This window comes from Lotus japonicus, chromosome 2, assembly GCF_012489685.1.
Source record: "Lotus japonicus ecotype B-129 chromosome 2, LjGifu_v1.2".
Lineage (NCBI taxonomy): Eukaryota > Viridiplantae > Streptophyta > Magnoliopsida > Fabales > Fabaceae > Lotus > Lotus japonicus.
In genome coordinates, this window is record NC_080042.1 from 33,856,450 (window position 1) to 33,874,136 (window position 17,687).

General features: G+C 38.9%; 1 protein-coding gene across 1 annotated transcript; it reads left to right on the plus strand.

Moving 5' to 3' along the window:
• The first annotated feature begins 1,608 nt into the window (after nucleotides 1-1,608).
• On the plus strand, nucleotides 1,609-15,911 carry LOC130737926 (transcription factor GTE6-like). The gene is made up of 9 exons (XM_057589799.1): nucleotides 1,609-1,765; nucleotides 1,931-2,038; nucleotides 3,270-3,485; nucleotides 4,801-4,878; nucleotides 5,313-5,537; nucleotides 5,668-5,766; nucleotides 5,924-5,982; nucleotides 15,047-15,197; nucleotides 15,373-15,911. Exons 2-9 carry the CDS (start codon nucleotides 1,931-1,933, stop codon nucleotides 15,544-15,546), a joined length of 1,110 nt encoding a protein of 369 aa, XP_057445782.1. The 5' UTR covers nucleotides 1,609-1,765; the 3' UTR covers nucleotides 15,547-15,911.
• The last annotated feature ends 1,776 nt before the right edge of the window (nucleotides 15,912-17,687 follow it).

Genomic DNA, 17,687 nt, shown 5'->3' on the forward strand with positions numbered 1-17,687 from the left:
CAGGATTCGTCATCCTTAGGAGGAGGCTACTTGATACACGTTGAGGAGGAGGCTCTCGCGGCTTGATGACTATGAGTCGGGTTTGGGTGGTGTGATAATTGAGTCTGTACTTCGGGGTGGGCCGAGTTTTCTTATAGGATTCGAACCTAACCTAGAGACCTTCTTGTTGTGTTGGCTCGGGGGCGGTCGAACACTAGTTTAATCATTATATTTTAATTTGAAAGAATAATTGTACGCTTCCAAAGCTTTTATTAATAAACCGAATTATTTAGTTTATTCACTCATGTCACCACTTCTTTATTTGTTAAGCTACGTCTAAAAAGGTTTTTATTTCGGCGAAAATTTATTCATATTTTCAAAAAGAATTAATAAAGTGATCCCCGAGATTTAGGGATGTTACAGCCTACCTAACGAGGATCAGCCATAGTAGGTTCTAGAAATTTCAGAATTAGCTTCCAACGAATAGAATCTTTCAACGGAAATATCACGTGAAGCTTGGAGTATATAAAGACTGAAGAAAGGAAGAAATAGCCAAGAAAACGAGAACATTGCATTCAAAATACACTCAAGAAAAATCCTTAGCAATCTATTTCTTCGTTGTTTTAAATATTTTTACACTTGCTTGTTTAGAAGCACCTCATTGTAAACACAAATTGTTTTCAAACTTGTTTGTAATTTCTTAAGGGACCAGATTCGGTTAGAAGCCTTAAGAAGACTAAGATTTGTGTCTTAGTGGTTACTAGTTCTTAGGTGTGTTAGTCACTTAGCAAGTTGTGCTAGTGCTGATTGTAACAACCTTTGATTAGTGGATTACCTTCATTCGAAGAAGGAACAAATCACCTTGACGGGTGTACTGGACGTAGCTTGAGGTTTTTTCAAGTGAATTAGGATAAAATCATTGTGTCATTCTATCTTTTATCCTTTGCACCTTCTATCCTAAGAAACCAAAAGATTTACTTGAAATCTTAAAGGGAAAAGTTTTATTTGCAAAACCCTATTCAAACCCTCATTTTCTAGTGTTTTCCATACCTTCATTCTTTTGCATCAAACTCCAATAGGATTGGGTGTCGTGATTTTAGGCGACCACCATAGTGCGGTCAACATTATAAAAGGGAACTGGCCCGAGAATAACAAGGCCCAACTAGTCCAAATGGCTTAGAAATTAGGGTTCCTTGTACCAGCCCTATAAAAGGGAACCGACCCGAGAATAACAATGCCCAACTAGTCCAAATGGCTTAGAAATTAGGGTTCCTTGTACCAGCCCTATAAAAGGGAACCTTCACATCAATGTAAATGACCTTTTGACATTTATCTAAAACAACTAGGTTATTACCTAACCCTTCGTTTGCTGGGGTTTGGGCCTATACCCGTTGTGAATGTTTATTCTGAAACAATAGCTGATTTTAATACTATCCATTTGTTAATTATTGTTGTTTGTTTGTTTATCTACGTTGAAATCTTTAATTTACAATTTTTTTTTCATTGCTATATTCCAATCACAAAAGTCTTATCTTGGTTTTCGTGCAAGTACTCTTTTTTTTTTTGAACGAATGCAAGTAGTTGTTCCTCAATATCAATCATTGATGGGTAAAATCCGAATATATATGTATGGATAGATATTCCTACAAGCCAACGACGTCGTATTATTGGTCGTTTCTGTAGCCTCCAATTGAACAAGGGGGAACTCGAAACAAGCACCGTAAAACCTCAATCTTTTTGCTCTTCCCGTGTTCCTTGTGTTTTCTTCATCACTCGTTTCTCTCTGGTAATGTTCTCTTTCTGTTCTTCCCTATTCCAACACTTAGTATTTCATCTGTACCCAAAAAAAAAGACTAAAACTTCATCTTTTTTCTCCTTCCAATTACTAATTGTTTGCAATTATTTTTCTTGAATTTTCAAGCTTCACCAGTGAGTGTTTTTCTTGTGTCAGATGGAAACATTGGATGCAAACATCGCAACAGGAAATCCTAACAGCGGTTCGGTTGAAATGGAGGGTTTGAAGCATCGTGTTGACGAGCTTATGTCAAAAGTTGATAAGGCAAGTATTATCAGTGATAGTATGCTTAATTGTTAGTTTTGAACAGGTTATTTGATTGATTTTTATGGGGATGGTTATGTTTTATCACCCTCCTTTGAGCATTTACATGTTTTGAATTGTGGTTGTTGTGGTCGCGGTTGCGTCATGATCCTAGAAATTGCGATACATTGCATACAAGTGCGGCTTGAATTTGTTTTTTGTTGAATGTGCTTCTTCTACCATGCACATCTGTGGTAAAATTAGTTTAGTCTTTCAGTAAGAGGTGCTATGGTTTTCTTGGCATGCTACATAGGAAGAGCGTGTAAGACTGAAAAGTAAATGCCCTCTTGCAATATTTAACTTCACTACATGTGCCACAAACCATAAATATATACTCTGTGCAAAGTGGATGATGTTAGAAGTCCCACATTGGCTGGAGATAGAGCATAGATAACCTTTATAAGGGTAGTGTAAACCTTAACTCTTGAGCTAGCTTTTGTGGTTGAGTATAGGCCTCCCAATTTCAAATAGTATGCATTTGTTGCATGACTCGTGGGCATTTGATTTCCAATATACAGAAATGGGAAATTCAATCTTTGATGAAGAAAATAATCAGAGGGACCAGGGAAGTTGATAATGTCAGGGAAAATACAATTATCACTTCCCTGACAAATGTTTGCATTCAAGAACTTGAAAGATTTCTTGGCCGCATGGAATCTCTCGCAAAAACCCCTGTGCACTTAAGATTGTTTTTGCTCACAGTTGAAAAGTATTGATCTAATGAAAACCCCCAACCTTCCATGCTATTTTTGAACAAAAAATGTGAACTTCTCTTGCTCTTTCCCCGAACTATATATTTACTGTTGCATTATATTTTCTGTGTTTAATTTCAATAAGTTGAAACATGATTCATGTATAAATATTTTCCGTAATGCTATATTTGTGATTTTGATTATACAATTAATTGAAACAGGTTGCAGTAAATCACTTTTACAGCAAAATAAGGCTACTCTATGGTTATATTTGAAATGATAAAATATAGATTTTTTTGGTAAATCATAAAATAAATGTTTCTCAGAGATTTGAGTATTTCAAGAATGAATTTTTTTGTGTGCTTAAGCTTTGAAAGAAGCTTATATGATTGTTTTAATCTTTAAAGGCAATCATAGGTTCTACATTACTATGTTTATGATTGCTCTTGTTTAATTTCATTCTCCAAGAAGCTTTCCCTAATATGGTTCTCTTCCTCCAGCTTGAGCAGAAAGTGTATGATATAGATAATTTTTACTCGAGCGCGAATAAAAAGCAAATAATCGTGCCTAAAGGTAACTCAGCTACAAAGGGTAAAGATAAGGAAAAGCATATACCAAGTATTAAGAAGCAACAGCAGGAAGCATCACGTAGAGAAGCGGCTGCTGCAAAAAGAATGCAAGATCTTATACGCCAGTTTGGCTCAATATTACGCCAAGTAAGTTCTTGTCATTTATTTTTAAAACTTGTTGTGACGTGCTGTGGTTGTGGAATATGTCATCTGGGTGCACCTATGCATTCATTTTCTATTTGCTTGGGTATGATATTTTGCTTATTTTGAGTCTTTAAGCTATCATTAAATACCTTGTTCTTTTCACATCTTTTGCATTATCTATTTTAATTCCTGATACTATTGAGTACCAAGGAACAATCTGTAAGATTATAACAAGAACAACAGCAAGTCAGCAACAATCAAGCCTTTTCCACTAGAGGGTCAGCTACATGGATCATTCAAAGATTATAAACTATTTTTTCATCTTTTAGCTTTTAATGTTTTTTCCATTAAAAATATAATTTGGTATTTTTTTGAGCTTATGTTTTATTTCTCTGTTATTTCTATAACCTTTTAGTGCAGGTAACAATTCACTATTATGTGTAGGTCATGCAAAAATTCCTTGCATAAATATTTTTGTGAAGATAGATTGCTTCTAAATAACAAAATCAAAGATTCACAAAAAAACCAATACTATATGTGATTAAAAAAATCAATTTCTTTACTTTCAAATTATGTATAGGTGGTTGCAGCCTAGCAGGTGCCTTATTTAGAACTATTTAAGGGGTTTCAACTTTAAAGTATAATATTTGTAGATGATGTGGATGTTGAATGTACCATGTGCACAACTGAAAAGCTTGCTATAGGACAAGTGGGACCAGTTCCCTTGGTAGTATTGCTCTGACTATTAAACATCTATAGAGGATTCCAGTTAATTTTGATTGGGAATACTCAAATAATCAAATGTATTGAGGCTCTTATTGATTTATTTATTTATTTGTCTTTTTATTTAAATTTTAAACCAACTTTGAAGCTATTACCTCCCCAAACTTCTCAAGTTATACAGAGGTGAATTGGGCCATGCCTCTTTCATTTGGAATTGTGTGATTAATATGCAAAACACTGATACCTTCAATCGCTTGTCAACTTGGTTCTATATTTTTTGCTGATAAAATGGAGAGATGCATTTTATGGTGCCTCTATTTTCATATATGATGTGAAGATTTCTTTTCTGAGAACAATATTTGCAAAGTGTAATCATATTTCATTTGGTTTTCTTATGTGATGTGATTACTTGCATTTTCCCTCCTTATTTTGCTGTAAATTTTATTTACTCTTTATGTATATTTGTAACTTGAGCGGTTGAGCTCATGCAATTTTGTGAAAAAAATTGAGTGGTAGATGAGGTTAGGGTAATGCATGTCTCTGTCTCTTTTTTAATCATAAATCAGTCATCTAATAATTTGTTTGTTTCCATCAGATCACACAACACAAGTGGGCTTGGCCTTTTATGCAACCTGTGGATGTAGAGGGCCTTGGCTTACATGATTATTATGAGGTATGGTTCAATACGCATACAAGTTTTCTACTGTACTTTATTGGGATATTCAGAGGGACTTTAAAGCTTCATTGTATTCTCTTTTCTTTGTTTTGAGGTTTTCTTATATTTAACGAGTAATGTAACTCATTCTCTTAAATAAATGCAGCTCAAAGTTTATTTTTTTAGATACTTGACTTGAATTTGTGGTTGTGGATTAATAGACACTTAGGGTCCCTTTCGGTTTTGCTATTTTTTATGGAAAAAATGCTTATTAAATTAAAAGCTGTACAAAAAAATGTATCATAGAATCACGTTTTTATGCTTAACAAATGGGCTGGCCTTCATGAATTGATTTAATCTTTTATGCACTTGTTTCTGTTTCACTAATATGATTTTCTATGTCATGCTCTTTTAATGTCTTCGATTGATCTGATGTCTATGGTGCATGCTAGATCATTGACAAGCCCATGGATTTCAGTACCATTAAGAACCAAATGGAGGCTAAGGATGGTACTGGGTATAAGCATGTGCGGGAAATAAGTTCTGATGTACGGTTGGTTTTTAAGAATGCTATGAAATATAATGATGAAAAAAGTGATGTTCATGTGATGGCAAAAACTTTGCTGGATAAATTTGAGGAGAAATGGTTGCAACTTTTGCCTAAAGTTACTGAAGAGGTAACTTAATTCCATTGAATTGTTTTCTTAGACCAATCGTTGTGTAGGATTGTGATTTGATTACTCCGCAGATTTTTTTTTCTACAAACTATCTTGACACTTATGATCATCGGGGGTTATTGTATTTTAGGAAAAAAGGCGAGAAGAGGAAGAAGCTGAAGTACAATTAGCCATGCAAGTTGCTCAAGAAGCAGCTCATGCTAAAATGACTAGAGACTTGAGTACTGAGGTATTCATAAGATGTTTACAACCTTATTGAGTGGTTTACTAAGACCATGAGATTGTTATATATACTTTTTCACTCGTTCTAAAGTTACACCTATTATGAGTATTGAGTCATATGAAACTTGGATAAAATAATGTACATTGTGTTTTTTTTTTTCCAGCTGAATGAAGCTGATGTGCATTTAGAAGAGCTACGAGAGATGGTTGTTAAACATTGCAGGTTAGCTGTTACATCATATATTTCCTGAAAATGGAACCAAAAAATAACCATTATCATATATCTTACCCTAAGTTTTTGTATGTTCTTACTTCTTAGTTATGTATTCTTGTTTTGTGCAACAGTTCTGTCTTACACATTATATTATATCTACTTCTTTGTTAATTGGGCGGGAAGGTGTTTCCTTCTCTGCTGTTGTAAATAGTATAAGTGTTGAGATCAAGGGCATCTGACAGAAAAACCTATTATTCATCTCTGTATTGTCTTGTCATGACTTCGTAGATAATTTGTGTGGGTTTTGGGGGTTCTTTTTCAGTTGCAAAAAGTAAAACCCAGTCTCAAATTAGTGCTGATTTGCAGTATTAAAATGACAGATATCAGAGTAAGTGGTCAACTTTTATCCATGTGCTTATTGAACTGGATATTCATTCTATCTTTTGGTAGTTCATTCGTAAAATGTACTTGTTTTTGCTTTCAACTGTGCACTGTATATAGACTTAAACCAGTAACAGAGAAGAAATGAGGAGAAAAAGAGTAACAAGTAGTATATCTCTCCCAAGACTAGTCCAAGTCTTGCCTGACTCTCCCGCTCTCCCTTCTCGTCCTATATAACCACCTACCGACCAGTGTGATGACGTGCAAAGCACTAAATTCTTGCCTGACTCTCCCGCTCTCCATTCTCGTCCTATATTATAATAATTGGTGTTAAACCAATGTACCACACAGTTGAACCAAAGTGGCCATTGCTAGGGTGTATCCTCTGCAAAGCACCTCAAATAGGTCTTGAACATCTGTTAACTACCTTCGAATAGCCATCTGTTTGTGGGTAGTATGCTGAACTGTATTAAGCTTGGTGCCAGCATATTCAAACATTTCTATCCAAAAGTGACTGAGAAAAATTTGATCTCTATCAGTCACAATGAATGTGGGAAACCATGGAGTTTTATTGCAGTTTAATAAACATCTGAGAAACATCTTTAGCAGTAAAGGGATGAGTGGTAAGAGCTAGGGGACATGTAGGTTGGGTGGGGGAGGTCCAGGGATCAATCCCTGGCGGGTGCAATTTATTTTTCCGATGTAGCAAAATAAAAGGGATGAGTTAAAGCCATAAAATGAGCAAATGCAATGAGTCTATCTACAGTCTACACCACTATCATGGTGTCCTTCCCATTTGCCTTAGGTAAGCCCACTATGCAGTCCATAGACACACTAGTCCTCACCTAAGTTGGTATGGGTAAAGGCTTCTAAAGACCAACGAGTTGATAAGGTTTGGTATTTATTCCATTCGGAAATGGCACATTCAGCTATGTGTTTCTGAATATCTCCATTCTTCCCTGCCCAATAAAAGACTTCCGGAATCCTTATCGAACTTCTGAATAGTCCCTAATCTCCCCCATGGTTGAAGCATGTAATTTAGATAGATTAAAGGAGTCCTACTAGAATGTTTCGGAATCTCCAGCTTGTTCTTGTAGAATAGTCTACCAATTTTCATTGTATGCCCTTGATGAGCTTGAGGCCAAGCAATTAAGTCTTGCATTAGCTGCAGAAACTTGGAGTCTGAATCAAGTTCTTTCTCTTATTTTCCCCATTCCTCCATACCAACTTGGGAGCGGGAAGCATATGTCATCTGTCTTGACAAAGCATTTGCTGCCCTATTAGTAGTTCCTGGCTTGTACTGGACCTCTCTCATTGGTCGCTGTTCAATTGAGAATTTAAACCTCCGTTGATCAGTCTGAATAATAAAATGTCTCCCCATAAGATTGTGCCTCCATTTCTGAAGTGCAAACACAATTGCCATCAACTCTCTTTCATAAACTGATTTCAGTCAAGCCCTTTCCTGAAAATGGCTGACTAAAGAAAGCTACGGGTCTACCTTCCTACAGAAATACCGCCCCAATTCCCTCGGTAGATGTGCTACTTTTTACTGCAAAGTTCCTTGAAAAATCTGATACAGCAAGGATAAGTAAAGAAGTCATGGCTGATCATAGTAGTTCAAATGTTGTATCTGCTTCTTGTGACCTATGAAAATTGTCCTTCTGCAAAAGTTCAGTGAGGGTCTAGCTATATGCCTATAGTTCCTTACAAATCTCCTATAATAACCTGTAAGACTCAAAAATCCCCTCAAACTTTTGGCATCTTATGGACCTGGCCATTTAGCGTAGCGTCTATCTTCTTTGGGTCTGCAGCCACATGATTAATAGAGATACTATGAGTATATGAACGAAATACTCAACTTGTTTTGCCACAGTAATACACTTTTTTCTAGTCACAACCAGTTTATGAAATTTCAATAATTGAAAATTTGTCTAAGATGTTCTCCCTGACCATCTTCACTCTTCATCTAAATTAGCTTGTCTTTGAAAAAGACTAATACAAGTATTCTCAAATAAGATCTTGTTAGGAACCAGATTGCAGGAAACAGGTATTTAACAGTAGAAAGATGAATTAGATGAACATTGAGAGCTTTATTGAATTGAAATGGAACTACAAAGGAAATGTAGTATTAATCCTAGAATTTCCTTACTCAGAGCTAGGCTCCGCTTAGGAAGTCAAGACTTCCTATACATAATGAATACACAGAATTCCAAGATGATCTCAACATTCCTTCTGTTTTGCCTTATATTCTCTATCTACCTGCCAGCTCTCATTTTGCCCTTTCTGTTATCCCCCTAACTAACTTAGCCACTATTTCCCTTCTTGCCCCTTCTAGAATACACCTGAAAGATTCCAGGCCTATTTGTCCTATTATGAATTAATTCCACATGTGGCAAATCATTAGAGATCCTATCAATACCCTCTCCTTCAGCTGCAACCTTGTCCTCAAGGTTGAAAGTAGGGAACTGACTCGGCATCATAACAACTTCTTCCCAAGTGGCTTCTTCAGCTGACTTTCCCTTCCACTGAATTAAGACTTGTTTAGTTTCCTCATTCTGCTGTTTAACTACTCTGGTGGCTAGCACAGCTGTAGGTTCATAGTCACCTACCTGATCCTCCTCCAAAAGCTCAGGCATGGTCTCATCTTCTTGATAACTTCCTACGGCCTTCTTAAGTAGAGATACATGAAATACTGGGTGCACTCTAGAACCAGAAGGAAGCTTTAATTTATAAGCTACAGCCCCAACACGTTCAAGAATAGGATATGGACCATAGTACCTGGTTGCTAACTTGGCATTGATCCTGGTCACTACTGACTGCTGCCTATGAGCCCTGAGTTTAACAAAAACCCACTCTCCTACAGCAAAATTCTGATCCCTTCTTTTCTTATTAGCATGTACCTTCATTTTCTCCTGAGCGTGCAGCAATTGGCTTCTCAATTGCCTAAGGGCTTCATCTCGATCAAGCAATTCCCTCTGTACAGCCTCAACCTTGGTTTCACCTTGTAGCCATCTTGTGATTTTGGGAGGAGACCGCCCATATACCACTTCAAAAGGGGTTTTTCCTGTAGACACATGAAAATTGGTATTGAACCAATATTCAGCCCAAGGTACCCAAGTTGTCCATGTCTTTGGTTGGTCTGAAATGAAACAGCGCAGAAAGGTTTCTAAACACCTATTTACCACCTCTGTTTGTCCATCAGACTCTGGATGGTAAGCAGAACTCATCCTGAGTTGGGTACCCTGCATTCTGAACAGTTCTCTACAAAAACTACTCATAAAGATTGGATCCCGATCGCTGACTATTGACGTAGGAACTCCATGGAGCCGCACAATCTCCTTGCAAAACACCTCAGCTATACTCCTTGCAGTGTAGGGATGTTTGAGGGGAATGAAGTGTGAGAATTTGGACAAACGGTCCACTACCACCAGAATGGCCTCAAACCCCCTGGATTTTGGCAATCCAGTAATGAAATCCAGAGAAATTTCCTCCCAAACTTGCTCTGGAATGGGCAATGGTTGTAATAAACCACCTGGTGAAGTAGCCAAGTATTTCTGGCGTTGGCATACATCGCAATTCCTTATGTAATCTTGTACAGAACCCTTCATCCCTACCCAATAGACATTGGCTGCAATCCTTCTGTATGTCTTATTGAATCCAGAATGTCCGCCAAGAGGAGAAGAGTGAAACTCTTTTAAAATAGTAGGAATGAGCTGAGAAGTGTGTGGAATTACCAACCTGCCTCATAGAGAAGTACGCCTTGCTTGAGTGCATACCCTGGCTTGGCCTTAGGATCCTGGAGAAGTTGGGTGATCAAATCCTGGAGCCTCTTATCATGACTTAGCTCCTCTTGAAGTTGTTGCTGCTGTTCCCATAAAGGGAAAGACTTAATCTGGCTCAGCGCTGCTCCCTCTTGTATTCTGGACAGAGCATCAGCTCCTTTATTCATCTTCCCTTGCTTATAGACTATATCGAAATCATACCCCAGAAGTTTAGCAGCCCAGTTTTGTTGTTCTGCTGTCACTATCCTTTGCTGCATTAACTGCTTCAAGCTTTTCTGGTCAGTAGAAACAATGAACATTCTGCCTATTAAATATGGTCTCCAGTGTTGGATAGATAACACCACTGCCATCAGTTCCTTCTCGTAAGCAGACTTTGACAAATTCCGCACCCCCAAGGCTTTGCTGAAGTATGCTATGGGCTTCTTATCCTGCATAAGAATAGCCCCTATGCCTACCCTTGAGGCATCACACTCAATCACAAAGTTCTTGGAGAAATCTGGTAGAGATAGAACCGGAGCAGTAGTTAATTTCTTCTTCAGTTCCTCAAAGGCAGTTTGAGCATCTCCATCCCATTTGAAATTGTCCTTCTTGGTAAGCTCTGTCAAAGGCCTGGCTATTTTCCCATAGTCTCTTATGAACTTTCTGTAGTACCCAATGAGGCCCTAGAAACCCCCGACTCCTTTTACATTCTTTGGAACTGGCCATGTGAGCACACTCTGAACCTTACTTGGATCCACAGCTACGCCTTGTTCACTGATCAAGTGGCCCAAGTACTCGATGGTTCGCTGGCCAAATGAGCATTTTTTTCTATTTGCCACAAGCTGGTGCTGTTGGAGTAATTAGAGGACCTCTCGCAGATGCCCCATATGCTCCCTCCATCCTTTACTGTAAATCAAGATGTCGTCAAAGAAAACTAAGACACACTTTCTCAACAAAGGGCGAAAAACTTCGTTCATGAGACTTTGAAAGGTAGAGGGTGCGTTCATTAGCCCAAAGGGCATCACTAAATATTCATAATGACCCTCATGTGTGCGGAAGGCTGTTTTCTCAATGTCTGAATCCCTGACCCGTACTTGATGGTACCCGGATTTAAGGTCCAATTTACTGTAGAAGTCTGCTCCATGAAGCTCATCCAAGAGTTCTTCAATTACCGGTATTGGGAACTTGTCGGGAACGGTTGCTTTGTTGAGTGCCCTGTAATCGACACACATCCGCCATGTCTTGTCCTTTTTCTTAACCAGGATGACTGGGCTGGAAAAAGAACTCGTGCTATGTCTGATGACCCCTGTAGTGAGCAAATCCTGAACCTGCTTCTCTATTTCATTCTTGTGGTGACGTGAATACCTATATGGTCTCACATTCACTGCTCCCTGGCCTTCCTTTAGGTTGATGGCATGTTCCTTGCTCCGCCTTGGAGGAAGACTAGTAGGCTCCTTGAATACCTCTGCAAAACGTTGTAAGACTTTCGTCAGCTCTGTCTGTTGTTCCTGAGATAGATTGGGTCCTGTTTCAACCCTTCTCTGATCCATTCTCCACAATTCCTGGGTAGAAAGATGCTCTGATTTTGAAAGCAAGCTTTGCAAGGCTACCAGCTGTCCTTCTTCGCCATCAATACCCTGTAAGGTCACCCATTTTATTTGTGCCAAAAGCTCAAGGTTTGTTTTCGCCAGTTGATAATCATATCTCCCAGGGACTTCAACCATGCCATCCCGAGCACGATATCAATACCCCCTAATTCGAACAGGTGCAATTCTGGAAACAACTCCACATCTCCAATGTCAAGTTTCAGCTTGTTGACAACTCCCCTGGACTGATCACGCGTTCCGTTGCCTAACTTGATGCTCATGGGGGGAGTCTCCTCAAATGGCCAAGCCATTCTTTGTACCAGCTTCTGGGAAACAAAATCGTGTGTGGCACCACTATCAACGAGAATCAACACTGGAATTCCCTCCACCTGCCCTTGAAGCTTGACAGTTTTGTGATCTTCTCTGGCTATGTGGTCTAAGCTAACAACACAGAGCTCGGCGCCGTCCTCCTCGCTGGAATCCTCGACCTCTACTGCGAGCTCCATGGCCTCTGCCTCATCCCCGTCTTCTTCCATCACTAGGATCTTGAGGTGCTTATCGGGACATTGATGCATAGGATGGAAAGGTCCTCCATATTTGAAACACAAGCGTTTCTGTCTTCTCTCCATCATCTCCTTGTACGAAAGATGGGTGAAGCCTCTGTCCCTATACCCTGTGCGCCTCTTCTAAGTTGAATTGGGCTTCTCAGGCCTTGACCCGGTTTCCTTGCTAGTGTTTGGCCCAACGATTTCCTTTTCACGCCCCTTTACCATGACCCAGTCAGATCCACCTCTCCTTGATCCATGGGTGTTGGGCCTGTACAACCTGGTGGTTCCCCTTGGGCCTGTAGCAATTTGGTTCGACTAATCTCTCCCATTGTAGCCAAGCTGCGAACCTTTCCCCTCACCTCAGATCGTAAGCCATGGAGGAAGTATCCCAGAAATTGCTTGTCTGGAAGCCTGGGAATTTGAGCTATGAGATACTCAAACTCAATGATATACTCATCCACCGTTCCTCCTTATTTCAACTCTGTCAGTTGCTCGTAGATGTCGCCATCGCCGTGGCCACCATATCTGCCCAGTAACGCCTCCTTCAGGCTTTCCCACGACAGTCCTTCATCCTCTCCGATCAACGAATTGAATAAGTGGATCGTGGGTCCTTCCATGCTCAGCTTAGCTAGCCTCACCTTGATCTCCGGCGAGGTTTCGTGTACCTGGAAGTAGATCTCAGCGCGTGAGATCCACCCCGCTGGGTCTTCGCCGGCAAACGAAGGCAATTCCACCTTCTTCACCGCGTGTCTATAATCAGAAAGGGTCTCGTCACTCAGTGATTTGGAATTCGTGTCTTTTGGATCTGCTTTTCTTGTCGAAGGATCTCTCGCCGGCGTTTCTCCTCTGCTTCCGCCAGAGCTTCCTTCATCTGCAACCCTTTTTTCCAGGACTCGCTCAAGCAACGCGAGCAGGCTCGCATGGTTCTCCTTCACCGTGGACTGCACATCGGCGAGAGCAGTGCGAACCACTGAGAGCTCGTTCTCCAGCGTGTCAACTTTAGCATCCATTTGCTTCTTCTTTGGTGGCATTCACTGGCCCTCTCTCGAAGAATCCGGCAGGTTGGACCAATTGTTAGGAACCAGATTGCAGGAAACAGGTATTTAACAATAGAAAGATGAATTAGATGAACACTGAGAGCTTTATTGAATTGAAATGGAACTACAAAGGAAATGGAGTATTAATCCTAGAATTTCCTTACTCAGAGCTAGGCTCCGCTTAGGAAGTCAAGACTTCCTATACATAATGAATACACAGAATTCCAAGATGATCTCAACATTCCTTCTGTTTTGCCTTATATTCTCTATCTACCTGCCAGCTCTCGTTTTGCCCTTTCTGTTATCCCCCTAACTAACTTAGCCACTATTTCCCTTCTTGCCCCTTCTAGAATACACCTGAAAGATTCCAGGCCTATTTGTCCTATTATGAATTAATTCCACATGTGGCAAATCATTAGAGATCCTATCAGATCTCAATACCTCATTCATCAAAGGTTGGAAGTTGAGGGTGCACTTGTAAGCCCAAAAACCTTTTAAAAAATACTTAGGGCCCTCATGAGTTCGGAAAGTAGTGTTCTCTATGTCATCTACCTTCATCCCAAACTGGTGGTATCCAGATTTGGGGTCCAACTTTGAAAATATGGAAACCCCAATTAATTCATCAAGTAGTCTAGTCAGTATTGTTATAGGTAACTTGTTCAGAGCTGTAATTTTGTTAAAGCCCGATAATCATCACAGAACCGCCTACAACAATCTTTCTTTTTAACTATTATAATAGGGCTTGCATAGGGACCCACATTTGGTCTGACAATTCCAGCTTTAAGCCTGTCATTGACCAGCCTCAGATTTGGAATACTTTGGGCCTGTTTGATTGCAGTTTTAGTTCAGTTTTTAAAACAGTTTTCAGAAGAGGAAAACAGTTTGAATGACACGTTTTCCTACATTTAGAAAACTGATATCTGAAAACTAAAAACATCTTTTAGCTGTTTTGGTTTTTTAGTTTTAAAATCTGAAAATGAGAACTGTTTTCAAAATTCAAAAACAGTTTTTGAAAACAGGTCGTATCAACAGGTTTTGAGTTTTTAAAAACTGGAAACTGTTTTGAAAACTGCAAATAAACAGGCCCTTTATTCTTCCTGCAAGATTATTGAATGATCATGCCTCCTAAGTGCAGGAAGACCTTGCTGCACCTGAAAATCATCATCAAATTCATGTAGTACTGCTTGGGTCTTCTTTGGAACTTCTCTCACTGTAGGCTGTTCATTAGTCATCAACCATACACCAACTCCGCCGCTCTCCCGCTCTCCCTCCTCCTCCTATATAACCACCTAGTGTACACCATTGTAATAATTGGCCCACTATCAACTGTTAATTTGGCAGACTTGAGAGGACGTTGGATTGGGTAAATTAAAAAGGCAGCTTACCACCCTTAGGCAAAATCTTAGGAATGGTAAATTCTTTCTTTTTCTTTTCAGTTATGTCAACTATTTATAGGACTAGCCGAGGCCGTTCGACGCACTTGCGTGCCCTCTGTTTCAGCTGCCGTTGGTGTGATGACATTGAACCCTTTATCCACTACCTTGTCTCTTCTGTCGTCTTCGCTTGGAACAACAGTGTTCAAGATTCAGCACCTTAATTTCGCCATTTAACTTAATTGTTGAATGATTCTACCCTTCATGTCATACCCAACTTCAGCACTGCCCTTGCCCCATCTGCATCCAAATACTTTTTCCCCTCCTTTTTCTAGAAGCTTTACTTTGTCACTCCCGCAAAGCTAAATTTGAGAAAATTGGTTGCAGAAAAATGACAACTGAAGAAAAAAGAAAGCTTGGAGCTGCGCTCACTAGATTGTCTCCCGAAGATCTAAGCAAAGCATTGGAAATTGTTGCCCAAAATAATCCAAGTTTCCAAGCAACTGCTGAAGAGGTGGATCTTGACATGGATGCTCAGGTAATTTCTTACATTTTTCATTCAAGGTGTTATTTGACTAACATTGTGTAAAATGGTAAACAAAAGGATAGAGAGAAGAGATAAATAGAACTGTTTTTTTTCAGGTTGAATTTCAGCTATTTGTCGAAAATCAATATTATGATTATGTTAATAAGTATGTTTGTTCCTTAAGCAGAGCGAGTCCACCTTGTGGAGATTGAAGTTTTTTGTTAAAGATGCCTTAGAAGTTCAGGGCAAGAATTCAGGAGGCGGCGGTGGCAATGAAAATCAGAGCAACAACAAACGTAAACGAGAGTTTTGTGATGCTATCGCCAAAACTTCAAAGAAGAAGTGCAAGAAGCCGACTTAAAGATCATTTGGAGATAATCATGTTGCTTTTAGGTAATTTCAGGCATCAAGTTTGAAGGAATTTTCTTGGAAAGTGGCACAAGTTTATATTACTTTCATAGCTCTTATGCCGACCATAGCCTTCTCCATCGACACCGTTTTGCTCGATGTATGTAAGCAGAGTTTTGGAGGCGTTTATTTTTTTTGTCCTTTGTTTCCACCTGATCCATTTGTAGGTGTTTTGCCACTGATAGATGGAACCATGTACTCATCATTTTGCAATGGTTAAAATCATAGATGTTTCTCTTCGATTATGCTAATTTGTTGTTAAGAACAATGGCTATGTTATGGGAATCCTGTATATCTTCAAATAATTTAGTTTCAGTTTGTGTGGTCTTATGCGTGAGTGTTACTCGGGTTCATTTAGTGTACACAAGAAAATCCTTGTGTAAGGTTGCACCACCCTAGATTTACCTGCTGTAGTAGGTTACTTCCGGGTTAATTTTTTTAACTAATTATTTAATCTGGTTTAACCCACCACCACCAAATCCTAATTAATTTTTTTTTTAATTAGGGATATTTACCAGTGCTGGCAGATTCGTTACTAAAGCCAGCGCTTCAATGTCGATTATATTATATTCGTTACTGAAGCTTTTTGGATCATTGAAATCTTTGTTTTGGTTTATGGTGTGATTAAGGGTACTGCTGCGTTAGAGAAGTTTTTTTTTTGGTCAACGCGTATTAGAGAAGTTGAAAGAAGGGAGTTGCAACTGTTGAGCACTTGCTTGAATTTGTGGGCTGATTGGGGTTTCTACTCATTTGCTGGAAACCCATCCCATAGCTTTCTTTTCGTGGAGCAAGACCCAAAAATTTATTCATGTTGATTTAACAAGACTAAACACATAGGCCAAATGACTTGCAACTTATTGTTGGTGGTGAAAAGGGTGGGTTGCAGAAAACAATCATCTTCAAAATCAAACCAGAGCCCTAAAACCCAGAATCACCACCCATAAAACCCAGAAAACGCAGATCAAAACACACCAAACACAAAACCCCCAAAACACAGATTTGTCATTTTTCAGATCTGAAGCCAAACTTCGCAGCTCCTCCTTCGTTGTTCACATCTGAAGTCAGATCACCTCCTTTCTCTTCAAATCCGGCCAAATCCGCTTCTTTCTGAGTTGGCGTTTTGGGGTTTTTTGGTGGTTGGGGGTGGCGGTGGCGCCGCAACGTGGTTGAGCTTGGGAGTGGCGGCACGTTTTTGGGATGTTGGAGGAAAAGAAGATGGTGGAGATGTTGGAGGAAAGGAGATGAAAATGAAGAAAGAAGATGAAGATACGTTTTTAATCTGGATAACTGTAGTTGCAGATAATTTCATCTATTTTTAGTTAGGGATATTTTAAAATTAATTAGGATTTGGTGGTGGTGGGTTAAAAGAGATTAGATAATTAGTTAAAAAAATTAACCTGAAAAGTAACCTACTATAACAGGTAAATTTAGGGTGGTGCAACATTACACAAATTTTTTCTTGTGTACACTAAATGAACCCGAAGAAAAAGAGATAAAAAGAAAAAGTGGATGAAAATGAGATGAAAGAAAATGTAGGGTGGGAATGAATAGCACCATACTCTTCTCTTTATTTATGAAAATTGTATTGCAGTCTGTGGCAGGGAAAAAGTAGTTAGAAGTTTGACAACATATAATGCTACATTCAGTGCTAGTTATTGGGTGAGAAAAGTGGTAGGGATCATATATCAATTCTAGCGTTCAACAACTTGAACTGTTTGACAGCATATAATGCTACATTCAATTTTTGTTCTTATAGGGATTGACTTTTTTCCACTTGAACTGTTTTTTAAAGGATTTTAAGTGCATCATCTGACTCTTAAGAAAGATACTTTGCTTACAACAAGTTTATGTTGCATTGTGAGTTTTTATGTATAAGTTTCTAAATAATTGAAAAGATTGAAGTAAACTGTATGCGAAATTCAATTTACTTCTTGTATTTGAAGTAAATTGCACAGCGACATGAAGAATGGTCCAACTGTGGCTTTCTAAAATTTGAAATCTGCAATTCAGATACTTGTTGACCTCGAGCTGAAACTTTCAACTTTTCAAAAAATAAAATGTATATTCATAACAATAAGGATTAATTCTGACAAA